Genomic DNA, 27,772 nt, shown 5'->3' with positions numbered 1-27,772 from the left:
GCTAAATATATGCAGAAATGTTTCCTTATGTTCACTGAATTTGGGTGAAAGGTCTCGACAGATTAAAATCCTTAATCAGGTTTTCTGGTGTCGGAGACCGTACACAAAAGAGGACTAACAGACAGTGATGAATGCTGGGGATGTGTCCAGTATGATGGATCATTAGAACACATGCTGTGGAGCTGTATATGGGTCAGTGGTTTTTGGAATGAAGTATGTGATGTATGTAACTCGATCACCAGTGGGGGGGGTCTACCTTGGATTTCAAGACAATGATCCTAGGAGATGATTCTGGGTTGACTGATCTATGCTCTGCCAATAAAAAAATGATTTTTAGGGGTGCCATTGTGGGCAAAAGATTGGTACTTCGAGGTTGGAAAAGCTGGATTCCTCCTTCATTTGATGTATGGGTCGAAGAGATGCACAATCTTTCAAGAATTGAAAAAATGATTTATAAATTGAAATGCAAATTGACCATGTATGATAAGATCTGGGGTAAGTTTAATGATTTCTTTTAAGGTGTTTCTTTTTTCTTTCCTGTTTCATTGTATATATACTGTTTTCGATGTGTTATATGTTATATGTTATATGTTTTAACTGTGCACAGTTTGCTTTGCTTTTTCTTTTGTATGTAACTGTAAATAAATAAATAAAAGTAAAAGGCAGAGATAATGGAGTCCGATGTGGATATGGCCGATTGGCAACCAGGTATGGAAAATGGCAATGGCAAAGAGAACCCAGCAATGTATACAGAGGATCGTCAGGGCGCAGCACAGCCTGGTGCACAAATAAGAGAAAACAGCTAACAAACCTCTCAAGACAGTAAATGGGTCAATGCTGAAGCCCAGACACAGAATAAGAGTGGAAGTTGAATCCAACCTGGAAAGCTTGATTGCTTTTTGAAATCAGGTTGGTGGGAAAAGCTGCACACAAGTAGTGCAGGTGGTGACCTTTGTGATGGTGTTGGGTCATCTGCACTTGACACTCCATTCTGCAGCCGCTGACAAGATTGAAGATACAGGGAGAACTGACACTGGATGTGGTCCACGTGTAATTAGTGAGAAGAAAGAGAGTAGAAACGCTCAGGGAAACAGCTGGACAATGACTTGACACAGTTCTTCTCCAATGGCAAATAGATCTATGGCATTGTTGACTGGGTAAATGGATGGAAGACCTGTAGAGATTAGATTTGGTCACTCTAGGAGTTGTCCAAGGTCCAGTGGTTGGAGTGGGCCAGGTAGCATCTGTCTGGTCGAATACTTAACATAATATGTTTGTTGAGTTGTAACCATAGAAAATATGAAGTAGAAGATCTAGAAAGGGCACCCACATAGAATTGTATTTTTCTTGATTTTTTTAATAGGAACGCTTTGGGTATACTATTTATATAGCCACAGGTTGTCGGTATGTGAGCGGCAATAACACCCCCCACCAACCTCTTTCTCAACTTATTCACCGATTAGTTCTATTTTCTGGATGCTGTGCCCTATTCCTTTTGAAGAATTTGGCTAGAATAAGTTGAGGGTAGGGAGTTTTCTAACTGATAGAAAAAACAAAGAAGAAATATTTATGCAACTCAGGAGCGTTAAAGCCTTGGCATCGAACAGACGATCCTAAAGATTATCAAGTATTCATGATGGGTTGCATCACAACACATTTACCTCTGAGGCTGGGGAGCACAGATACACAGTAGGATGAGCAAAGGAAGCTATTTAATTCTCAATGCCACTGATTAAGTGTATGCCATAAAATGTGATGGGGTTGAAACGATCCTTGCAAGAGAGGTAGAGTGTGGTCTTTCCTCATTAAGAAATGTATTCAAAATGTGCCATTTTAAGAAGCACAAACAGTAAAGGAAAACCATTGCTATGCTTGTAAAACTATGAGTCAGTATACCGACAGCATACCCCAAAGGGTGATAATCTGGATAGCAAAGGTGAACGTGATTACAAGGAGTCATAAGAATAGAGTGTGCGTGAGTGGAGACAGCCTGGTAGGATGCTGTCACAGAGAGAAAAAGCCAGACACAAACTCAATTTAATCACAGGGGAAGGTGGCACATTGGTACACACACAAATATGGGATAAATCTGTCTCCCAAACAGAGAAGAGTTAAAACGTGATTGGTCAAGATCAGTGAAGGTGGTACAGTTAGCCAATGAGTCTCCGAGTGCTGCCAAGACTCCAGGAAGTTATGGGCTGCCAGATTAATTTTATGTCGCATTTTCCAATGCCCAATCTTTTAGAGGTTTGAGGAGGCAATGAGTTGGGTACTACTGCCATTAATATAAGAAGGTATGTAAACAACTAAACGAGACAGTAGAGTGGCCCTCAGTAACCTCAATGGATGCAGAAATGGCCATCCATTCAATAGTTTGGCATTATGCAGAATTAGCGCTAGGACACAAGAATGTTCAGCCTGTGTTTTGGCATGGATAAAGTGAATTTATTTGAATCTTGCAGGCAGGATGCAAGGGGTTTACCGACTGTGAAGAGTGGAAGTGAAGAGAAGGATTCAGCAAAGATAACCCCTCTTTCCTCTTCCGTTCACAACTGAGCTGTTTGGGTAGAACCTACTCAAGCAGTTAGAGGACAGTGGGATCCAGGTGGATGTCATGTCTCATGTAGTTTCCTTGTATGCCGATGACCTGCTGCTATATATGTATGTCCGATCCAGTGATTACTTCCCCTATCATGCTGCAAGAAGTCAAAAGATTCGCAATAATATTAGGGATCAATGTTAGCTGGAGCACACCATGTCTATAGCAGATGGATTGGATGAATTGTCTAGATATCTGGGGTTTGATGTTTCTAGAGATATGAGCAGGGTATATGATTTGACCATAGAGACCACATGAGACACGGTTAAGAAAGTAGTCAATTTTAGGGAAAGGCCTCCCGTTACGCATGAGCAAGATTGCTCTGGGCAAAATGATCATACTACATTATAAATTGCGATTGATGATGCCTCTGACTATACCTTTGATTCGGATAGCGAGGATAAAGGGCAACATACAATGACAAAAGTGATTAAATATCCATAGAGAAAAGGAGGTATGGGGCTTACAAGTTGTAATCCTGGTCCAGTGGTTCCCTGAGGAGAGCGCTTCGAAAGGAGCTATTGGGCTCTCAAGTCATTGTAAGTGCATTTAAACTGCCTGCTGTTGTCCAATGTCTCTGCAACTCGTAGGCACGGCGGTTTACCGCCAGCATCGTAATGAAGGTCATAGAGGGCTAAGCTGTGCATACCAAATGCCTGGCTATTGTGTATAGAGGCCTGCAATGAACTGTTAAACTCCTCAGCAAGGCATAAAATAAGCAGTGTCGCATAGCAATTTGCAATGCAATTCTTTAGGTTTGCTAATCAAATGAATATTTGTGTAGCAAAGGTTATCTATTTAAGTTGCCCTCTTCAATGAAAGCACAGCTCAATCTGCATTCCTCTCTTGCCATCGGTGCTCTATACACCCTCTTTTCTCTGTTCACTTCAAGTGCTAATGGAGGGAAAGTGCAGTAGTAATCCTCTCCTCCACTCTAAGTGCCAAGGGCATATTTCGGAGTGCTAGGCAAGAATTTCCTTTTCAAATAATTGCAAACCAGAAGTAATCAGGATGATACTTTTATTAAGCCTAGTATATCCTGTCTGGCAAAGATAAGTATGTGTCAACTTTAGATCTTTTAAAAAGACAGCCATGCAATAAATTGTTAAATAATACATAATTACAGTATTGATACTGTAACACCCTGCATCATCTCCATGCTTTACAGTAAAGCTTAGGTTAGTGTATCTGAATTTCATAGTGTCACTATATTTCATTCTGTTGGGGAAGATGCACGATGTTTACTAGTGAACTTTTGAAAATGTACATTTTCACATGATCAAATGCTTTTGATGGCAAACCTAGTTCTGTAACCTGCAGGTGGCATACATCTTGCAACTGGTGCTCAACCCATGATCGTGCTCATACTCATTGACAATTTATATTATCACCCTGTTGCTTTTTACCAGGTACCCTGAAAGTGAGATGACCACAAACTACAATATTCCACCTAGTTTGGCCCGTTATCTGCCTGCTACGCAATCCACTCTGCTTAGTCTCTTTATTTCCTCTTACATAATAAATACACAAAGCAAACTAAATGCTTATGTAAAGTAGTGATCAATAGTTCCATCCAGACTGTATATCTAATGCAATAGCAAACACTGTAGTTTGCCTCTAGTGCTCGCTTTGCTTTATGAATGTATTTTATATTAACACCTGCAGGAGACAGGCGGCCAAACTATTTTCAGAGCCTTTTTATAATTTCTGTTTATTTGTGTCCATTCATGCAGCTAACCTTTTACATTTTACAGACACTCATCTATGGCTCGCAAAGTCATTTCGCCCACTCACACAGTCGAGTAGATTTTATGAAAGGCGAGTAGCATTTACAAGAGATGGTTGAAACTTTTATTTAACATCTTCTTTGTTTGCAGTAAATGTCAAATAAAAGTTTCACTGTGCAGGGCTGGCTCTGGGTGGCAGCAGTGTTTCCAAACAAGTGGGTTCGTAGTGACATGCACCATTTTACAGAAATTGCATTTTGAATTTGTTGTTCTCCGGGTGCATTTCTCCTAGGTTGAATAGGTAAATGAAGTTACCCGACCTGCAGGTCTAGTTGAAGTTTAAAGAATTTGCAAGGCCTGAATTCTCTCACAAATGTTTTATTTCAATGATATGCAAAACTGCTGTATTGTTGCTCATTTCGTGTCTTTGGTACAAATAACTTCCAGTGACATTTAACAATATTGGTACAAAATTGGTCTGTTAGCTAATCAAAAACATTTTAATTTGCAAACTGCAAATCCATTTTTGAAAACGAATGTATGCCTTGCATCAAGATAATTGTGATGCATATTCAGTCTCAACTGAATGCGCTAGAAGAACTCATGAAATACTCTTTCAAATTTCTATTAACAAATAAGTTGTGGTTTAATGTTTGCGTTGTACGTCACTTCCAAGTTTTTTTTTTAACAAAAGTCATCATCAATACTGAACAAGAAAGTTAACCTAATGAATGCCTTATTATTTATGATCTTGTTGACAAAGAATTCAAAATAAAATGATACGGGTGCATCCTTTCAAACTTTTGCTAGCAACCCAACCAGTGGGAGCTTCCACAAATACATTTTTACACGCTTCTTCCTGGACTTTCACTCAGATTACAGTAGATAATTCCAACAGCATTTGGTGATCTAGCCACATCTGGCTGTGGTCACTTTAGTCCTCGCCCTCTAAGGCAGACAGTGTCCATCACCATATAAAATCATGTTATGATGTCTGAAATATGAAAGTTCATCATGCTTTAATTAATATACACAGTTAACTGAAGCACTTATAGGAGCTCCCGATTTGGTCAGAAAATGCACAGTGAGATTTACCCACAACCACGCACTTTGGTTAAAATGGCCAGCCTGCAGTTTTGGAACTACAACACATATCTTCTGAGCTCTAATAAAATACAAACATCAATTGTTTGTCTTTCAACAGCTATAAAAATGCCATGTTTTAGAAGTGACTTAGAATACAAACATTACGTTAAAAGCAAATTTGACAATATATAAGAATTCTTTATTAAGACATGTTAAGCAAAAAGGTAAAAAAAAAAAGAAAACAAAAAAGACGACAAACAGAAAACAAATAGTACCAGAATGTAAAGTACCAGAATGCAAAGTAAAGAGAGTCTAAATAAGATCACAAAAAAAAAAAAACGTATAAAAAGGTCACCTGCTTGTTTGGCAAAGATTTGCAGCTTGTTTTTTTTTTTAATTCCTTTTCTCAAAGAAAATCGAGTCACACACACAAATGGAGGTCATTGAAATAAACTAGTTTTAAAAAAAAAAGAGTTCTTTGTAACTGTCATGGAAAAAAGGTACAGATTCGGCAGCTACTTGAAACTGTGTGGGGGCTTTCAGGTTAGATGCCCCCATTACATCCAATCACTCAAACATCATTTCATTCCCCACATTGTGCTGTCTGCTGGCCCGAACACCAACAGAGCTTAGAACCTGCTCATAATAAATAGATGTTTATGTTAAAGGACATTTGTACCGCGCACTATCACCACCGTAGTGGTCCCTTGGCGCTCTGGCGGCTCTGAAAAGGGAGAGGAGGGGTTGAGTTAGTGGGAGGAAGCAGGAAAAATGCAAGAGAGCAGTGATGTGCTGTTGGCAGCCTCAGCCTGGTGGGTCCGTTGACTGGGCCTGGGGTGTTTGCGGCCGGTAGTCATAGTGTACTGTTGTGCAAGGCTATGTGTGTTATGTTTTGTTGTTGCAATGTAGTGAAGTTTGTATGGTTTGTTGTGCTGTAGGTTTTGGTTGTGTTTGGAGTTTGAGAGGTGTATGCAGAAAGGGAAGTTGTTAGTAGGGTTGGTTAGTTTGCATCTCTATCCTAAATTGAAGTGCTCGGCTTGCGTAGTCTCCCCTGTTGCGGCTCTGTCCTGATCTGGGTCTGACTGGCCTACAGGTTCCTTACTCCTCTGGCCCCCACCTCTAACATGCTCTCTCATGGCTCCCCTTATCCTCCATTTAGACTCTAGTAGCCAGTGTATCTGTTAATGAGAACCTCTCAGGTAGTGGGGATTGTCAATGTCTCGATCAATTCCACACCAACGTGGTACCTGGTGGTAATTAAATTGCGGTGCGGGCGAAAGAGTTGGCGGGATTGTCTGGGTTAGTTGACTCAGTCTCCGTGTGTGCCGCCTGTGTTCCTGTCTATCCGATGTCACCCGTCCAGCTGCCGTGGGCTTTACTCTCCCCGGTCCGGGATGTCCGTGTCTTTTCGGTTTAGTTATCCTTTTTTACCAGTTTCGTTTTTCAGGTTTAGTCTGTGGTGTTGTAGAGCCAGGCTTTTAGTGATTTCCTGAATTTTAGGTGATCTTCAGTGTTTCTTATTTCCTTTGGGATGTTGTTCCAGGTTTCTGCGGCTAAGTGGTAGAAGGAGGTGCCTCCAAGTTTTTTCTTGAGGTATGGTTTGAGTTCCAGGCGGATTTCATTGCTCGATCGGAGGGGTCTCATTGGTTTGTAGGAATTCTGCTCCTTGTCCACTGATTGCCCTGTGCGTTATGCACATTGTTTTGAAGGTGATGCGATGTTTAACTGGGAGCCAGTGTAGGGTTTTTAGGGCTGGAGTGATGCGATCTCTTCTGGATAGTTTGAGGAGTAGTCTTGCTGCTGCATTTTGGATCCGGGTGTGTGCATATATATATGTGGCATGAGGTAGCACAAACCCAGCTGTGGAGCAACGGCGCACTGTACAATGATAAAAGAAGGGATACAAAAGGGTGTACATCCAAGCTATGTTATGTGGGGTAGGGGTTGGGTGAGTCTCGGGTATGTAAGAGGCGAGGGCCAGGGGATGGTTCTCCAGGGTGGGAGCATTACCCTGTCCAGCGGATGGAGGAGTGATGTCCAAAAAACAATGTGAAGGTCCTATCCTAGATTTTGGGGGTTCGCGCAGTTGAAGCACAAGCTGATCACGGTTTGGGACGAGTTGTTGCGACTGGGAGATGAAGGTAATCTATTCCTACTCGCAATGCTCAACCTATCCACGACTTGATACTGTGGATCATAATGTCCTATTGGAATGCCTATAAAAAACAGGAAATGTTTCATGGAGTGCTCTTAAATGGTTTGCCTTTTTTAATGGGCGAAGACAACACGTTTAGTTGGGGGGGCTTCTTGTCGGAAACTCTCCCACAAACCTGTGGGGTCCCACAGGGTTCAGCACTTTCAACACTGCTGTTCAACCTGTATCTCCGCCCTCAGATGGACATTCTGAGAAGACACAATATCAGTTTTCGATCTTATGCGGATGATACTAAGCTCAGACTCAATGATTTAGAAGACTCCCTCATCACGGTGGGTAGGAGCGTGGAAGAAATCAGGGCATGGATGACGTCTAATTGGCTACGACTCAACCCTAGCAAGACTGAGGTGATCCTTTTTGGACTAATACACGTATTGGAGGCGAACAGCAGCCCCCCTCCTCCTTGATTTCTGGGATCAGAATTGAAGTATGCGTCCAAAGTGAAAAACGTGTGGTGCATTTGGCAAAGTGATATGGGCTGCAACAGGCAGTTTTCAGCCAAAGCCAAGGCAGTATTTTCTTTTCTTTTTTAAAGGTATTTTTTAATTCGTTTTCCATAAACTTACATTGATCACATTAGTTTCCCCCCCTCAACCCACCAGTCTAGAATACCAGTCTCTGGGATAGTTCCATTGCTTAATGAATGATGTCCATTATTCTGATGTTGTTTGGTGACCAATGATGCAGGTAGTCACTTTGTAGGTGGGTCAATAAGTGCCCCGTTCTCTCAAAAAAGCCTCTTGGGCGCCTTGGAGTTTATGAGCTACCCATTCTAGGGATACAAAGTTCCAAACCTTTTGCAGCCATTCGTAGATCGTGGGTGCTGTTTATTTATTCCATTGTTGGGCTATCATAAGTCATGCTTCTATAACCAAGATCATAAAGCCCCTTTTCTGGGACTTTGTAATGCCCCCGCCCACCCCCCCGGAATGGGTTCCCACATCCCCGCTATCCAGACCCTTTCCTTAAGCTGCTCGGAACCTGTTACCATCTTGCCCGTCTGTTCCCTCACCCCATCCCAGAATTGCTTTATCACCGGGCAGCTCCACCATATGTGCTTCCAGTCCCCCTTCACCATGCATCCTCTCTAGCACTTGGCAGATGTTGCTGGGAACATTGCGTGGAGCCTCACGGGTGTATAGTGCCATTGGAGTAGCACTTTTTGGCACATTTCTCTTACTTGGATTGAGCGCGTCAATTTTTGAATGATCCCCCAAATATACTCCCATTGTTTCCTGGCAATCCATTCTCCCAGCGTCTTTTCCAATTTCACCATATAATTCCACCTCATCTCCTCCCCCTGAGTGTTTAAAAATCTATAGAGGTGCGAGACCGGCTTCCCGAAGCCTGTGCTTGTCATGTATAGCTCAAAGGGCGTCAGCTGTCTTGTAGCTGCCTGCCTTATGTGTGGGGACATGAGCCAGTGCTTAAGTTGAGTGTACTTGAGGATGTCCTTGTTCTTTAGCCCTAGGATCCGATTGCATTCTTGGAATGTCATTCTTTTTTGCCACTGGTATATCGTCCTGCACCCCTTTTTTTGTCCATTTTTTATATGTTGCTATGTCCATCCCCGGTTGGAACTCTGTGTTCTCAAACATCAGGAGAAAGGGGAGGGGCGAGTTGACAGTACCCCTCTCTTAATAGCTGCGTCCCTTAGTGCCACACCCACACCCACCACCTCGCTGATCTTAGTGTTCAGGTGCCTGTATTGTCCCTTTAACCATAACAGCCCTGAGAGTGGGGACCCCGCCACCGCCCTGTCCTGCTTTGCCCATATGTGTAGTGGGGTATCCGCTACCCATTACTTTAATACTCGCAGATGGGCCGCCTCGTAGTACCTACGGAAGTGGGGGAGTGACAGGCCACCCTGATTTCTTGCTGCCATCTGCGTTGGCATCGTGATTCTTTTTGGTGTGTGCTTCCATATATACACCTTTATTACTTTATTATAGGGTTTTAAAAAACACATTTGGTATTAGAATTGGCAGGGCCTGTAAGTAATATAAGTTTTGGTAAAACCACCATTTTAGTTGCTGCCATACGCCCCCACCAGGATGTCATTAGTGGGTTCCATATCCCGATGTCTGTTTTGATTTTTTCTAGCAGGTTCGGAAAGTTGCTTTATACATTAGTTTTATTGATGGTGCTAATGTTAACCCCAAGTAGGTTATCCCTGATTTTTCCATTTGTAACTGCAATGTGTGGGTCAATCTCTTTATTAGGTCGTGTTTTGATGTTAAGCTTAGTACTTCTGTTTTTTGTCTATTGATCTTGAGACCTGATATTTCCCCGAACCTTTCCAATTCTTTCATAAGCACTGATAGGGAGCATTCTGGGGTTGTTAATGCTACCAGCATGTCGTCTGAGAAGGCCATAGTTTTGTGTTCCATTCCCATCATTTTTATCCCCTTCACCCCATCCGCCTTTCGGATCTTGGCCAGTAATGGTTCCAAAAAGATTGCATATAGTAACATCGCTAGTGGACACCCTTGTTTCGTTCTGCTCCCCAGGGTATCTAGCCCCGACAGTAATCCATTTAGGGCCACCCGCATCTGAGGTGAGCGATAGTTGGCCTTTACCATTTTAAGGAAGTTCTGTCCACAACCCATTCGTTCCATAGTGCGGAACAATTGTGTCCATTCCACCCTGTCGAACGCTTTCTCAGCGTCCAGTGAGACAAGTATTGCCAGTTTTCGTGTCAGTTCTGTTTTTTCTATTAGGTGACAGACACTAACCATATTATAAAATGTCTGCCTTGTCGTTATGAACCCTGATTGATCTGGTGCTATAAGTGATGGGAGCAAGTGAGAGATTCTCTCGGCGAGTACCTTTATATATACCTTCGCATCTAGATTTATAAAGGGCTATTGGGCGATATGATCCCGGGAGTTCTCGATTTTAACCTGTTTTGGGAAAACTACAAATTTCGCCTCATTCACTGATCGAGTTATTTTGCCTTGCATTTTAAATTTGTTGTACAGCTTAGTTAATCTTGGGGCCAGAATGAGAATGTTCTGTAGAAGCAGCCTGGGTAGCTGTCTGGGCCCGGTTCTTTGTTTCTTGGTAGGTTTTGTATTGCTTTCTTCACTTCTTCCACCGTTATGTCTCCTTCTAGGATTTCCTTTTCCTCCTCTGAGATCCAGGGGACGGTGAGGTTCTCTAAGTATTTGTCCTGCCTGTCCCCTTTGGGGTTGTCAGATGTGTATAGCGTTTGACAGTATTCCCTTAAGATCTCCCCATGTCCCCGTCTTTAGTCTTCTCCTGACCCTTGTTGTCCCAGAGTTTCATTACTGTTCTTCGACAGCCTACATCTCGACACACTGAGAATTTACATGGATAAGAATAAAACAGGACCATAAATAACGAGGCTCCTCATCAAAGAAAAGAAACAAAGACAGTTAACCAAAGATGACATGAAACTTGTAAAAACTGCAAAGAACAGTTAAACCAAGTATAAATAGATTTTTTTTTTTAAAACTGTTCTATTCTTTCCCCTAGTCTTCAGTTGCCTTGTGAGGAGTTTGTCTGCCCCATTTGCTCTTATATAATACCAATGTTTCAGGTATAGAAGAGATTTCTCTGCTTGCTTGCTACGTACGGCTCCCAACTGACCCTGAATGTTTTGCAGTGCTAACCGCAGGTTCTTGCTTGGTTTCTTGGATATTTTTCCTTGGATCTCTCTCAATTTCCCTTCCAGGTCCTCCTCCACCAGCGTTTCCGTTTGTCTCTCCCCGCTTTTAACGCTATCAAGTCCCTCCTAAGCACTCCTTTAAATGCGTCCCAGACTGATCCCAGTGGTGTTTCTCCTGTGTAGTTATCGGAAAAATATGAATCAATCTTATCCCTAATGGAGTCCACCATAACCTGATGTTGGAGGAGTTCCTCAGGAAATGTCCACTTCCATAGTCCCCTTTGTTGTGGCCCAGGTCAAATGTTACTATAATCGGGGCGTGCTCCGAGAGGGAGATGGAGCCTAAGTCTATCTCCTTAACTTTGCCCACCAGCCCCGTGGAGGCCCATACATAATCTATTCTAGATTGTGAGTTATAAGCATAAGATTATTGGGTAAATCCTTGTGCCTGTCCCCTTACCGACCTCCATATATCATGAAATGTTAATATCTCCATTTTCTGTTTCAATGCCTTAGAAGGGCCCCTGTGTTCCTGAGTGTGTTGTGTTGCTCCTGTCCAAATGTGGGTCCCAAGATAAATTGAAATCCCCTGCTAAAACCACCTCGCCCGTGGCGAATCCCTCTAGGCTTCAGAGAGTCTCCCTCAGGAACCCATCCTGCCCCGTATTATGGGTATATGCCGTGGCTAGTGTTATCTTTCTGTTATGCAACATTCAAGAAAAGGTAGCGTCCTTCCGTATCAGCTAGAGGTCCCTGCACCTGCATTCCCCTCCCGTCCTGTATCGCAATCATTACCCCCCACCATTTTCTCCCCTGCGTTTGCTTGATATATTTGTGAGAACCCTCTTTATCTTCAGGTGTCGCTTGTCTGTTTTTTGACGAATGTCTCTTGATACATTATGTCCGCCTTCATCCCCTTAGTCAGCTGTTCGACTTTTTTCCTCTTGCTTGGGATGTTTAGGCCCCTCACATTGTAAGTTAGTATTTTTAAACAGCGCCATCCTATCTTCCCGATGTTCTTATCGCGTTTGCTTTCTGAGTCCTGGATCAACACCCCCCCTCTCTCTCTCCCTAACCTAAACTCCCCCCTGGCCCCAACTTCCCCCAATCTTTGTCCCATCAGGCCCCTTCGCCAGCACCCTGATGAGGGCCCAGGTTCCTATGACCGCTCGGACGAGATGTCTGCCGCTCCTGGCCCTCAGACCTCCCAGAGTTATCGTCACAGGGAATTCTAAACCCCACTAAAAGATTCATTGACCGTCTCCCTGCCTTCCCGCTCCCCTGGGCCGATTGCTCCGTGTAACGGTATCAGTCTTTATTCCAACCCATTGGGGTCCACCTTGTGTCACCAAATCCCTTCTTACTTGTCCACCTTGTGTTTCAGTGTTCTCCGTCTCTGGCTTTCTCCGCCATTTAACTTCCTTTTGGCCGTTCTGCCATTGTCTGTGACCTTCTTGCATTCCCACAGCTTCCTGCAGGTTTTGTCTCCTCTCCGTTGTCCCTCGCTTGTCCCTTGGCCGTCTCCCTGCAGGTTCCCAATTAGCTCTCCCATTTCACATGTGGTAATTCTATGTTATCGTCCTTCCCATGTGAAGAGCAGTCCGAAGGGAAATGTCCATTTGTAGCTTGTTTGCTTAGATGTTAGGAATCTCACAATTGGGCCCATCTGCCTTCTCTTTTGTGATGTGGCCTGTGCTAGGTCCTGGTAGAGTTGCACATCTTCTCTGTTGATTCGGATCTGACCCGCAAGTCTCGCTTTCTGCAAGATTTGTTCTTTTTGTTCGTAAGAGGTGACCGCCACTAGAACATCTCAAGGGCGTGCCCCTGGTTCTCCCGTTCTGTGTGGGCCTACTATGTGTATCTGGTCGATCTGGACCACGGCTGCTGAGTTGTCTGCCAGAACCTCTGCGAAGAGCTGTTGGGCTGTGTTTTTGAAGTCTTTATCCTCCACTTTTTCCGAGAGGTTCTTAATTCTAACATTCGACCTCCGTGAGCGATTCTCAAGGTCCTCGGATTGTATCTCCAAGTTGTGCGTCAGGTGCGCAAGGTGTTACAAAGCTTCTTCGGTTTGTTTCGAGTCCTCTTCCATCTCCTGAAAAGCCCTTTCCACTGTGCCCGTCTTTTCTTCCAGTTTGGCAATGTCTAGTTTTAGTTCCTGTACAGGCTGTTTAATTTCTTCTTTAAAAGTTTCAAACTGTGTTTGAAAGGAGGCCATGAATTGGTCCTGCAACTCCTCAAACCAGCTCCGCCTGCCCTCTTTGCGGGTTGCCATTGCTACTTCTGTGCTGGTTTCCTGATGTTTCGGGTTTTAATCAGTGCAGTAACTTTGCTGAAAATGTTGGGTGGGGCATGACATCTGAAGAAAAGGTGCCCCAGCCAAATGAATGGGGACAAAATGGTGTGCCATGAAAGTTGGGGGGGACAAACACCCCTGCCCCCCCCTAAAATTACACCCATGGTTTTAATTTGTTTCCTCTGCCTCTTGAGCTTGTCGCTGCCTCTGCACCCCACAGTTGTTTAATGCTCGTAGAATGTTTTGCCTGGGGAGATAGTTGGGTCGCCGCCGCTTTACCCCTTGTTTTGGACATGTGGTTAGAGAAGTCCACTGTTCCGTGGGCTTTCTCTGGATTTTTGGCAGGCCTTTATCGTGGCTTATTTGTGCCCGCCTTCCGCGTGAGTGTGGGTCTTCGTGGGGTCCCAATGGTTCTCTCCGGGCTCCCCGCTGCAGGTTTTTTGGCTCCTTCTCCTGCTATCGGAGTTCCCCCTATGTCGCTACCCCCTGTCTTGATGGTGCCTCGGGTTACCCTGTGTTGTTGGGCTGGCCGGCACTGTAATTACCTATTCTGTTCTCTACTGGATGCCAAGCTGTAGCCTTCTGGAATAGAGCATCACGTTGTCTGGGGCGGTGGATTTACTTCCAGCCTGCTTCAGCAGTTGTTCCTGTTCTTCTAGCGTACCTCTGATTGCACAGAGGGGCCTGCTCCTTCACTGCGAAGGCGAGACTTCCTGCTACATTCCATTTGTCGGCTTCCGTGCCGGTCGGCAAACTTGGCCTGCTGCCTACTAACTTTACCTTGGATTCTATCCCCCTGGCATGCGTATGAATGCACATGGATGTTGTGCCTCCACAGCGAGGGATACACTTCCCACTGTGTTCTGCTTATGCACTTTAGTGCTTGGCGGGCTGCTTTTCCAGCTGCTTCCTTGTCTTGCGCAGCAATCTCTCCCTGGATGTCGGGTCTCCGCCTCTGTCCTGCTACCCCCGACACTGTGAGTCCCCTTCTCGCCGACATTGCTGGGTCTGCCTTTTGTCAGTTGCATACATAGCTGGCCTGTCCCTCACCGCAGTCCGCGCGGCTGCTTCCCTGTTTGGGTCTCCACGCACCTTCTTGTTATTGTGGATATGATCTCTGTGCCTGGGGGCTTCCTTTTCCTTTCCAAGGTGGTTGCAGGGCTTCGTCATTGCTTTATTTTACACTTTTTTTTAGCGGCCCTGTGGGGAGAGACTCCTAAACACGTCCTCTACCCTCGGCGGCCATCTTGGATCCCTCGAGGCAGTATTTTTTAACCTACGGCTGCTGCGACAGGCTCTTCCTTATGTGCCTGAGAAGGACTGTGCCATAGTGGTAGGAGCCCTAGTGAACTCAAAGCTGGACTATTGAAATGGCTTACTCGCTGGGGCTCCTGCCAAACAAATCAATCGGCTACAAAAGGCACAGAATGCAGCAGTTAGACTGGTCTTTGGGGTATCAAAATGTATTATTTCTGGCCTTCAGGGTTCCCTTCACTGGTTAGAAGTAAAGAACTGCATCAAGTTTAAAATCGTCTGTCTAGTATTTAAGTGTCTGAATGGCTTGGTACTGGGATATCTGAGGGACAAGTTAATACAATATCAACCAACTCAGTCCTTAAGATCAGAGAATAAGCACCTGCTCACTATACCCATGACAAGATGTGTTTTCAGGGGAGATTGTAGATTTTTGGAATTTGGGCCCAGACTGTGGAACAGCCTCCCACTGGAATTAAGGAAAGCAGAATCTCTGTCAACATTAAGAAAAAAGTTAAAAACTCATCTTTTTAAATAGACCTCTTAATAACTGTAGGCTACTGTCGATATATGATTGGTGATGGTATTATCATATCATGAAGTATTTCAACTGCACCAGTATATGATTAGGTTCTATATAAATTCCTCAATCAATCCACCAATCAATTAAGTCCAATGGTGCTGGACACTTATCCGCCAGTTCACTAATTCCATATTCAGCGTCCCACACACACGCACACCCCCTCGTATCCGGCATACCACCCTCGCCCTCCAACTGCACATACTCGATGCTATCCTACCCCCCCACCCCCAATGCACAAATCTGGCACGTTGAATTTGGTCCCCACACTACACAAATCCACTACCTGGCATCCTGTCCCAACCACAATACACAAATCTTGTACCTTGCATTCTTCCCCCTTACAACACAACGTCCATATGGCATCCTGCTTCCAAACCCATCTACACCAAACAACCCATCTAAAGTCATGTCGCCCCACGAACTACACAAATCCCTTCCCATGCGTGAGGGGTGAAACTAGACAAACATTTCAGGAGGGGTGAGGGGGGGCGCTAACCCTTCACATTCTGGGAGGGGGATAACTTCAGAGAATGTGGTGGAGGGGCTAATGTGTTAACTCTGTGTTATGTGGGCCTGGGAGGCAGGCCTGCATGCTGTGACGTGCTCTGGGAGGCACAGATGCTGGCCAAGTTTTGTCATGCTCACTGCCCACGATGGGCTACAAAGACACTCTCAGAGCAGGAGTTAGGAGGCAACTTGCGGGTGGGAAGCCGTCTGCCTCATTTTATTACTTGTTTACACGTGACCAGGCATGCACCCTAGTGGTGATGTGCTGAAGTCGCAACATCCCATACCAAGGGTAATGACAAAACAATGATGATATGAAACATCATTGGGACCATTTTAAGCATTGATAAATGCGCAGGAGAGAAGTTTAATTGTTAAGCATCCATCGCTGTCACTTACACATTTGGTAGGTACTCTTCTGGATGCCTCTGGACCGCGAGGGTTGCAGTTGGGTCGACACTTCATTGGTCTAGGGGTGTGGTGACAGTCTTTGTGTGTGTTGATGGCGGGGCCTGTCAAGTGTATGGGAGGCCACTGGACTCATGAACTGCTGCGGTACATCATGCCAGAAGACATCTGGTGGTGGCTGAGCTGTCCGTTCACATTGGCAGCTGCATACTGCATCATCTGCCCATAGGGCAGGGTCCTCATGGTGCCTTCCTCCCGCCCTGCCCCACAAGCACTCTCTTAGTGACAGCTACGGTGTGGCGTGATCACTTTTCGCAGGCAGGCACTTGTGGTGTGGCTTGCTCCTGCTGCGTGCCTGAGGCCAGCTTCTTATGCTGGTAGTTGGTGGCACCTTGAGACTGCGCATTGGGGAAGCCAGCAGCACAGTCAGTTGCAGGAGATGTATGGGGCGGTCAGTTCTCCTTCTTGCCCCTTCTTTCCTTTAGTCGGCAGGGAAGCAGCAAGCCATCATTGCAGCGGCGAGTCAGCAGCTGCATCTGGCGTGCAGTCTACGGCAGTGCACCTCTCACGTCACAGTTGTGCCCCCTAGGTGCGGGACGTGGTAGAGTTGCACGTCAGAGATACCGACGGCGAAAGGCCATCCATTGAGGGGCACCAGGAAGCTTCATGCTGGGACCAGCGTCCCGCCCCCACCAACAGGCGGCAGCGGTTCGAGCCACGCTGTGTTCGGGCTCCCCTTGCCGGTAGCAGGCATGCTGTTCCTTTAACCTCGATGGAGGTGCGCCTGTGCGGTCCAGGATGATGCAGGCTGGTTCCTATGTTGTTTGGAGGGCGCTGGGACCCCTCTGTGCCGCTCCTGCTCCAAGCCTTGGGATGCCACCTGGGGAGGCCCAGCATGGTTGTGAGGGCTGCGGGCGGCAGCTGCTTCTTGCCGCGGCGGGCAGGTCCCACTGGACCAGGAACCCTGGGATGCTGCCCCCTTATGAGGGGTCGATGGCGGCAGACAGAGCTCTGCGCTGTCCTGGTTCTCGCTGGCAGGAATATGGTTGGTGGCGGTCGGAGCCACGCTATGTGTGGTCTCCTGTTGTGTTTTACCTATTCTGGCTATGAGGCCATTTCCTGTATGTGTGTGTGTGTCTGAGCCTGGAATGTTGGGTATGGAGTGTTGGCTGACTAGAAGGTGATGATGTAGGTGCTATGTTCCAGAAAAGTCAGTTGGGAACTTATGCTTGGCGCAGGGGGACCAGTGGATGTTTCTCTCCCATAGACTTGTCTTATGTTTTACCTTACTTTCCCCTGTGTACTTACCTCTGACTAAAAGAACCCAGTAAAGTCTGTCTATGTCACCTCTGACTCCTGAGTGATTGATCTAACCCCAAAACTTACAATGCAACACTGGCAACGAGGATTTGTGGAGTCTGGAGGTACCAGGAACGGTTAAGGAGTGAGAGGAAAGCTGCTGCAAGAAGGGACCTAACTGCCAGGAAGGCAAAGGGGGCAAGGATGTTTCCACTTGGAAGCAAGCAGTGAAAACTTCTGCAACATCCCCCGGCCCAAGGTAAGAGCGCCCCGTTCCAGAGTGTGTGATGGGCACACTCAGCTCAGTGTCCTTAGGGGCAGCACTGCGCTGCTGTCAGTCTAATTGTAATTGGCTTTGGAAAAGATCATTGGCCAATTGAGACAGCGCGCAAGGGGCTGGGGGAGCTATTGTGGCCAGCAATAGTGCATCGCGACAATGAGTACAGGCACAAATGTGTACATGCAGAGGCGATGCCGGTGACTCTACCTTGGGAGCAGATATGACGCGGTGCGGGCGTGTTGGCAGTCCGTCAGTGTCTTAGAGGGATTCCTGCCTTGTCAGCATCCATGATGGTTGGTGCGGGAGCTCTGCACAGGTCAGTGTTCCTATGAACAATGGTGACGTCAGTGGCCTTCATGGAGTGTTTGCGAAGGTCCGCTGTGTGAGAAGGTAGTTACGAACGTTCATTTGTGGCCAGGACTATGTCACAGCAAAGTGGTAGAAAAAATAAATAAATAAAAAAGGAACCACACTACGTGCCCAACGTGTCGTGGAGTTTGTCTTTCTAAGTACAACAACAAGGAAGGTTGAGGGAGTGTGGAGAAAAGTACCTTCCCAACGTGTTCAAACGTGCTTTCAGCTCCCTATTGTGCAAGTGACTGTATGTGACGGCGTATGAGAGGAAAGAGGTGAACGTTCAACGGTGTATCAAGAAAAATAAAGCAGAATTTTGGAACTTTGACCTTCAAAATTGCTTCGGGGTTCATCGGAAAAGTAGGATGGCGCACAGGAGTACTACGTGGATGGTGCACAGAAGTGCTTGGACTGCATTGGGTCCACCAATGACAGTAACATTTGACTTCCTCGTTCTTTAACATTGGGTTGATTTTAGTTGAAATGTGTTATCTATGCATAGTTTAAAGGTTTATTGAAATTAACTGTATTCGTGCTACGTTTCTGTTGCTCTTGCAGTAATTTTGGTATGCTGTCAAATGTTGGGGGTGATTGCTGAACAACACTAATATTTGCAAGTGTTGGTGGGTTGTAAAGGGTGCAGCCATTAAATGGTTTCGCTGAAGTTTACCAACAATGGTTATGGTTGCATGTGTGGTTGCATGTGTGGGGTGTAGTTGTGGCCAAGAATGGTGTGCCATTGCTTTCACTGTGCTGTAGGTAAGCTAGTTTATTTGCTTTGGTCGGGTGGTACTTCAAGTACTAAGTATTTTGTTCAGAGGGTACTCAGTCAACATGTTTCATGGGAAAGGATTCCCCGTCTTATGTGCCAAAAGGGTTGGCATGTGTGTTGCTCAGGTGTGGGCAATTTGTTGGAGCCATATGGTGGCATGGTGCCAAAATAAGTGGTGTTCTGTGGTGCCAAAGTGTGTTATTGATGTTTCATGGTGCCAATGTTGTTTTTGGGATAGTTTATTGAGGATTTATTGGACCTACTGCATTTATAGCAAATGTTCAGAAATGTTTAGTGGACCTACTGCTTTGAGAAAAATGTTCAGTAATTAATTTTTCAGTTGTGTGGACCTACTGCATTCAGAAGAAATGTTCAGTAATGTTTTAATTTGCACTAATCTGACCATTTTTTCCACAAGTACTTTCCAACATGGACTCTGCAAGCATAAACTTTGTGGGACTTTTGTGTGGTGCAACCTAAATTCCGTTTACCACCTTTTTGTTGCTGAATTCGTCTAGTTGGTTTGGGTGGAGAATGTGTGTGGGTGATGGTGTGAGTGAAGGTGAGAACCCTGGTAAATTTTGGTAATATTCTCGTGGTTTTTGGACCTACCGCATTGCGAGGTAATCATCAGTCATGCTATGCCTTGCATTAACTCAACAATTCCTCCACAGGTACATTCCAAGTTGTACTCTGCAGACATGAAATTTTGGGACTCTTTCATGGTGTACCTCAAATTCGGTTTTTCCAAATTTTAATGCTGAATTCGTTCATTTGGTTTGGTTAGGGGAATGTGTGTGGGTGAGGATTTAAGGTCAGTTGTGAGTATGTGGTTGTTCAGTTGTGAACATTTGGTTGCTGTTGTGAGCATTGGTTGCTCAATGGTGAGTATTTGGTCGCTCAGGTTTGGTTCTGGAGTGGTGCCAATGGTAGTGTGCTCAGTTGTGAGCATGTAGTCGCTCAGGTTTGGTGCCTAGAGTGGTGCCAATGGTAGTGTGAGTTGGAGGCCCGGTTTAACTGTTGGTTCACTATTAGTGTCAATGTGATGGCATGTTGATACTGACATTGGTTGGTGCCAATGTTGGTGTTATGGGATACCGACATTTTGGTTGCTGCCCAAGAGGTTGTTTTGAGGATGCCCACAGTGGAGTTAAGATGTATACGCTTTAGGCGCTTAGTGGGTGCTTAACCCCGTTGTTTATGTTAGCACAACTTGTTTTTGGCGAATGATGATGCAGGGTTATGGTTGTGATGTGAGTTGGTAATGGTTGTGCACGGCATTGTGGGCTGGTTCCCTTGTAGCGAGTTCCATAAAAGGCCTGTCATGGTACTGGTGATTGTTCTGGTAATAGGTTAGCTATTTGGTAGCTACATTATGGATTTGGAGGGGAAAAGCTTTATGCTTGGAGCGGTTTGCTGGTTGGGTATTTAGAAGGATAGTTGTCTGATCTATAAATTGCGTGTCGTGGAGTTTGTCTTTCTAAGTACTACAACAAGGAAGGTTGAGGGAGTGTGGAGAAAAGTACCTTCCCAACGTGTTCAAACGGGCTTTCAGCTCCCTATTGTGCAAGTGACTGTATATGACGGCGTATGAGAGGAAAGAGGTGAACGTTCAACGGTGTATCAAGAAAAATAAAGCAGAATTTTTGAACTTTGACCTTCAAAAGTGCTTCGGGGTTCATCGGAAAAGTAGGATGGCACACAGGAGTACTACGTGGATGGTGCACAGAAGTGCTTGGACTGCGTTGGGTCTACCAATGACAGTAACATTTGACTTCCTCGTTCTTTAACATTGGGTTGATTTTAGTTGAAATGTGTATTTATGCATAGTTCAAAGGTTTATTGAAATGAACTGTATTCGTGCTACGTTTTTGTTGCTCTTGCAGTAATTTTGGTATGCTGTCAAATGTTGGGGGTGATTGCTGAACAACACTAATATTTGCAAGTGGTGGTGGGTTGTAAAGGGTGCAGCCATTAAATGGTTTCGCTGAAGTTTACCAACAATGGTTATGGTTGCATGTGTGGTTGCATGTGTAGGGTGTAGTTGTGGCCAACAATGGTAGGCCATTGCTTTCACTGTGCTGTAGGTAAGCTAGTTTATTTGCTTTGGTCGTGTGGTACTTCAAGTACTAAGTATTTTGTTCAGAGGGTACTCCGTCAACATGTTTCATGGGAAAGGATTCCCCGTTTTATGTGCCAAAAGGGCTGTGATGCGAGTTGGTAATGGTTGTGCACGGGATTGTGGGCTGGTTCCCTTGTAGCGAGTTCCATAAAAGGCCTGTTATGGTACTGGTGATTGTTCTGGTAATGGGTTAGCTATTTGGTAGCTACATTATGGATTTGGAGGGGAAAAGCTTTTTGCTTGGAGCGGTTTGCTGGTTGGGTATTTAGAAGGATAGTTGTCTGTGATCTATAAATTGTTCAGTAACGACTGTGCCTTCTGTTTCTTCCACTTATTGTATTGTTATCTAAGGGGGGAGATGTGTTGTGTTTTACCTATTCTGGCTATGAGGCTATTTCCTGTATGTGTGTATGTCTGAGGCTGGAATGTTTGGTATGGAGTGTTGGCTAACTAGAATGTGATGATGTAGGTGCTATGTTCCAGAAAGGTCAGTTGGGAACTTATGCTTGGCACAGGGGGACCGGTGGATGTTTCTCTCCCATAGACTTGTCTTATGTTTTACCTTACTTTTCCCTGTGTACTTATCTCTGACTAAAAGAACCCAGTAAAGTCTGTCTACGTCACCTCTGACTCCTGAGTGATTGATCTAACCCCTGAATGATTTACAATCCAACGGCTCCCTCCGACGGGAACATCAATGGCAACGTGCGAGCCGTGCTGTCCTGCAGCGGCCCGTGTTGCACAAACCATGTGGCAGCGATGTGAGCAGCACGATGCAGGAACCAGGGGGACCGATTGCTGAGGGAGGAGGCTGAGGGCGCACCTCTTCATTTTATGCCGGGGAGGCCAGCGGTCAGTGTGTGCTTGTCAGGGAGGCTGGCGAGGAGCCACGCCGGGGAAGCAGACGGTGGCAAGGGTTCTGGGGCCCTGGGTGCTGCTCCAGCTCCTTGTCACCTGACTCCAGGAGAGCAAGCTTTGCTGCAGGCTGGGGATGGCAGCAGGGGAAGGCTGCGTCCCCGGTGACACAGGATCGGCGTGGGGCTGGATCCCATCCTCTTTGCCAATATTATGGAGGCGTGGAAGGCAGGGCTGTATGCTGTGAGGTGCCCTGGGAGGCGGTGTGGCTGGCCAAGTGTTGTCGCGCTAGCAGTGCACACACAGCTGCAAAGACACTCTCAGACCAAGAGTTGGGAAGCAACTGGTGGGCAGGAAGCCGCCTGCCTCTATTTATTTATTGGTTACAAGTGACCATGCATGCACCCTAGTGTCGACGTGCTGAGGTCACAACATTGTGCAGCGGCGGACACCATTTGTAGTCTGTGCCGTCCTGCCACAGCTCTATGGGTCAGCCAGGTGAAGTTTGAGGGGCTAAAGCCTAATCTGTCCAACGGTCCTACCCAGTCACTCACCCAAGACAAACCCCCTTTCCAATGCTCTGAATACCAACCCAATACAAACAAAACGCAGCTCTCGAGTTTCCCGGTTTCATGCGTGAGAAAACCATCCAGTCTCTTTCGAATTCAGGGACTTGTAGTTTTGTATTTACCATTTTAAATATAAGACTACAAATCCCAGAATTCCAAGTGCTTCAAATGGGAAACGATGATTTTCGGGGGTGGGGAGGAGAGATGCCTGTCGCGTTTCACCCTGCCTCTTTTGCCTACAGCACTACACAAATCCTGACCTTAAACAAAATCCCGATCTGAAATGTAAAGCTTTTGGCTACAGGTCCGTCGTTTCTACTGGCCACCCTTTCTGGATTGCCGTTCTTGCCTCATCCCGTACTCTTCCCCGTATTGTCCTCGCCCAGGATGGCCGTTCAATCTAATCCCAGCCCCCGACTGTACTCACCCAGAATGGTCATCTCCCCAGCCATTGCGTCGAGGAAGCAGCAGACAGCGTCTTCCCGTATTCCAGTAGGGGTAGAATACGGTGCAGAAACATGACACGCTACCCGGACCTACCGGCTGTAACGTCACGGTGACCGCGTGATAGACACAGAAGAGGGATACGGATCACAGTGACCCAGCCAGCACCCATGACAGTCTGCGGCCGCTTCAGAGAACAGCTGGATCAGCCGGAATACCGTGGCCGCAACAGCAATAATATTTCTTCTTTCTACAAATTATTTGCTGCATTTGTTCCCTTTATTTTGCTAAAACTTATTTATTTTAATAACAATATACATATGTAGTTCAATAATTAGATAAAAACCGTGACGATAGAAAATTATCAGTATATTTGCTACATGATTGCTTTAATTTTCTGTAAACGTTGTATTTCCCCATTGCATTAACGTTTCCATTTGCTATCCACTTTGTGTAACGTATAACATATGTTTATGGAACTATGGCCGCTCGGGTTGTGCCAGATCTACATCCGTCTTTTGTATACATGTTATCGGGCTTCCTTCACGCATTTCTCTGATGACTGTACAGTTAAAGCCACGGGTGGTGTTATGAAATATTTAATATCCATCTGAAACCCCAGTCAGTTGTTGTTCGGCTGTTTTCGGAGACTTAAGCCGGCATAAGGAGACAGAAGCAACAGCAGACCGAGCTGCGCTGTTGAGTGATGATTGGTGAAATCGGCATCCTCCTAGTTCCATATTTTCCTGCGCATATACAGCTAGCCTTCTATCTCAATTAAATACCGAACAAACGTATTTTGTTATGCGAGCTCACAGTTTTTTTTAAAAATGTATTTAATGTTTTAATGCCATTGGTGTGTTGTGGGACTTGGGTATGGTGACCACCTGATACTGATAAAAAATTATGATCAGTCACTTGAAAAATTATTTCTGGACAAAGGATTGTTGGGGCTGTTTGGCCCTATGGAAGTAACGGGACGCACACCAGTGGAAGGAACACATGTCTGCTTTATTCACATACATGAAGGAACTGAACTTCTTACCCTTCCTCTGCCTTAAAGAGACATGGACCCTGTAACAACACCCCCGGACAAATGTCCTTGCTTGCAATCAACATTCTTCAACCAGCTTGGTGGTTTCTTGATGGTCCTTTGACATAGCTCTCAACCATTTGGGTCTTGAAGGCGGGTGAAAACACCCGATTTTAGTTTTGGCGGGTGAGACGCCCATTGAAATGAATGGGGGTGCTGGAGGCTTGGCGGGTGAGTCAGCTGTTTACAAGGCGGGTGACACCCGCCAAAAGCGTGAGAGTTGAGAGCTATGCCTTTGAGGACGACTCTTTGACCCTTGGTCAGGGCCTACGTTAGGACTGCCGGACGGCTCCGTCTGATATCGAGCCAAGGGCTCAGGGGGGGTCCACAGACTGTCTGGCGTCGTGGTACTCGGGATCAGGAGGTGGAGGCCTCTCTTCTTCCCTGATGGCATGCTTGAACTGTGAGCTGTTTCTGGTTATCTCTTTTTCAGCATTCCCGACAGTTACCATTGTCCCTTTGATGGCGGTGTCTTGAAGAGGTGTTGGGGCAAACTGCGAGTCAGTTTTCTTGCTCATAGTTTGTTGGACCCATACTTCATCTCCTATGTGGTATTCTTTCGGTCGGGCTCCTCTCCTTTCATCTGTCTCTATCCGGATCCTTTCCTTCCGGTCAGCGTCTCTTCTTATGACCTCTTGGTCTGCTTTGGGCTGGCTTGCTGGGTTTCCAACGATTCGGGTGTGGACCTGGTATCTCATCATTAGTTCCACAGGGGTCTTATTTGAGGCCTCCTGAGGCGTGTTGCGGTAGTCCCTTAGCATTCGACAGAGTGTCTGGTGGGGATCAGAGACTTCAACATGGGCTCTTTGCAGGGTTTTCTTGATCAAGGCCATACATTTTTCTGCCATCCCGTTGGCTTGGGTCCAGCGAGGTGTGATCTTTTGATGGCTGAACCCCATGTGTTTTGCAAAGACCGCAAACTCATGGCCGCTGAAGGGTGGACCATTGTCTGATTTTATGGTATCTGGCATTCCTCACTCGCTTACGATCTCATCAAAGATGGCTGCTACCTGGGCAAATTCTGTGGACGTTGCCCTCTTTACAATCGGAAATCTCGAATGTTCGCCAATGAAGAGTAACAGGTACGCGCCGGACTCAAGAGGCCCGTAAAAGTCTACAGCGACCCTCTCCTAGGGGTGATCTGGGATATGCGCTGGTCGGAGTGGGATCGGTGGTTCGGTTCTGGCCGTGCATTGGCAAGCTATGCAGTTTTTCACCCACCGGTCTACCATTGCGTCCAAGAACGAGAACCCAACGTGACATCTGAGTTGTCTTTTGGTGTAGTCCGCCCAACAAGGGCCTTCGTGCGCTTTCTTGATGACCTCGGCGGAGAGTCGCCTGGTTAACCAGTCGGAAACCTCTTACAAGTATTGTTTTGTCCTGTACGGCTAGCTCTGTGTGTACCTTGGCTAACCTCTCCAGTTCATCTTTACATGCTTCTGGATGTCTCAGCACAGATCTGCGGTAGTCCTTCCATCTGTTGTTCTTGGTAAGCTAAAGCGAGATGGCTGGAGGTAGCGCGTTGGATGTGACATAGCTGATCTATTCAGTGTCCCCAGGATCTATTCAGTGTCCCCAGGTCTGGGCACAGGCTTCCCTGCTGGGTCTCTGGATAGATAATCCGCCGGGTTGTTCTCACCCCCAGACCGATGAATAATTTCATCGTCGTACTCCTGGAGTCTGATGCCCCACTGCTCAATCCTGGGGGGCATTTTCATCCTAGGATTCCCGAAAAGTGACAACAGACCTGGTGGTCCGTAATGATGGTGAACTTCTTTCCTATCACGAAATTGTGGAAGTGTACGCCCACACGGCCGCCAGGCTCTCTTTCTCGGCTTGCGAGTAGGCTGATTCTGGTGGGGCCAATGCTCTGCTGGCATATGCCACGATGTGTCTCAGATGTGCATCTATCCCGTTGGTCTGTGCCAATAGGGCTCCCAGCCCCACTGGGCTTGCGTCCACTATGATCTCTGTGTGCCAGTCTGGGTCAAAGTAGGCGAGTCTCCTGGCCTCTGCCAGCACATGCTTGATGGTGTCAAATGCTGTTTGGCACTCTGTTGACCATGTGAATGGGACCTCCTTCTGTAGCAACTGCCGTAGCGGCTCCGTGATGGTGGCAAAGTGGGGGATATATCTGGTGCAGTAGCCTGCCATCCCCAAAAAAATGCTCTCACGTCCGCTACTTGGCTTGGTTCTTGAAGGTTGAATATGGTGGAAACTTTGTCAGGGTCTGGTGTCATGCCTTTGGCTGAGAAGATATGCCCGAAGCACTTCAGTTTGGTTTTGCTGAAGCAGCACTTCTCTACATTGAGAGTCAGTCCTGCCTCTTGAACGGCAGCACAGTTTGCTCGTAGGGCTGTGTCATGCTCTTCCTGCGACTTCCCAAACACGAGAATATCATCACTATAGTTGTGTCCCTCTAATCGGTCTGATGACCTGCCTGATGGCCTCGTGGATGATTTCAGCTGCCAACGAAATGCCAAAGTTCAGGCGTTTGTAGCGGAAGAGTCCGTCATGGGTGGTAAAGGTGGTAATACCTCTCGATGGTAACCCCGGTTGAGGTCGAGTTTGGAGAAGAGGACAGCTTTGTTGAGTTGGACAATCATGTCCTCTATCCTTGGCCCAGGGTGCCGCTCTCGCTGTATGGCGGTGTTGGCCATCCTCATGTCCACGCAGAGTCTCAGGTGACCCCCCTCTTTTGGCACAATGACAAGTGGTGAGACCCATGGGGTCGGGCCTCTCGCAGGCTCAATGACGCCGTCTTTCAGAAGTTGGTTGAGTTCATTTGACACGGCGGCCTGAAGGTGAAATCCGACTCTCCTTGGGTGTTGAGGGACAGGGCGGACTGAAAGGTCGGTGTGCAATTTGACAGGAGGACCTTTCATTTTGCCTAGTCCTTTTCATAGGAGCATAGTATTGTGTCTTTTGTGATGGCAGGTATCGCTGACTGACTGTTCTTCATGTTGCAGATCTGGTCTTTCATCTCAGTTGTGGGGGCTGTTGAGTGGATGGTGTCGCCTTCTTGAACATGAATGTCAATTAGGCCTAAAGAAGAGGCCGTCCTGTAGCTTAGGAGGCACCTTCCTTTGGTTGGGCTTCAGATCACGTGGATGACCATTGCCGTGAACCGATCTCGGTGGATGAGTCGAGGCTTGAATGATCCAATGGAGTTTAGCGGGATATCAGCACCCCATTCAAAAATCTTGGAGGTTGTCTGTATCAGTGTTGGTCTGTCCAGGATTTGTTGAAATTCTTTCTCTCCCATGATATTCACAGTGGCCCCTGAATCAATTAGAAAGCAAAACTGTTTGCCACATATTTCTACTTTTGCATTTTAAACCTCTATTACAAGATTATGTCATAACAACAACTGAAAAATTGTGGGAGCTATTGTTTCATTCCAATACTCAGTTAATCAAATACGCTATTTTGAATTATCTTTAGAGCTTAAAACTCCAAGACAAGAGATCAAATCATAGCAAATTGTGAACATATATAGCGAACTACTAATGAGGTTCTCGTTAATGGTTTGGTAACTTTTGTGATTTCATGTTAACAATCGTGAATGACATGATTTCTTCCTAAAAATGTCATCAACTATTGCATTTCCTATTGTTATTAATATCCTTGTGAATATTCTGAAATTCTTGTAAGTTATTGTTACAATTTCTCAATTATTCC

At 46.0% G+C, this 27,772-nt stretch overlaps 1 protein-coding gene across 1 annotated transcript in view; it reads right to left on the bottom strand.

Moving 5' to 3' along the window:
• The window catches only part of HSPA13 (heat shock protein family A (Hsp70) member 13), a 106,417-nt gene extending 83,310 nt beyond the window's left edge, over positions 1 to 23,107 (bottom strand). Inside the window, exon 1 of the mRNA XM_069636421.1 lies at positions 22,982 to 23,107. Coding sequence (XP_069492522.1) covers positions 22,982 to 23,006 — 25 coding nt within the window. The 5' untranslated portion in view covers positions 23,007 to 23,107. The remainder of the gene's footprint in view (positions 1 to 22,981) is intronic.
• Positions 23,108 to 27,772: the final 4,665 nt, after the last annotated feature.

The sequence above is a fragment of the Ambystoma mexicanum genome, chromosome 7p (genome assembly GCF_040938575.1).
Source record: "Ambystoma mexicanum isolate Mex_15411 chromosome 7p, UKY_AmexF1_1, whole genome shotgun sequence".
In the NCBI taxonomy this organism is placed as follows: Eukaryota; Metazoa; Chordata; class Amphibia; order Caudata; family Ambystomatidae; genus Ambystoma; species Ambystoma mexicanum.
Note: the sequence above shows the minus strand (reverse complement) of the source record. Positions and strands in the feature narration are given on the sequence as shown.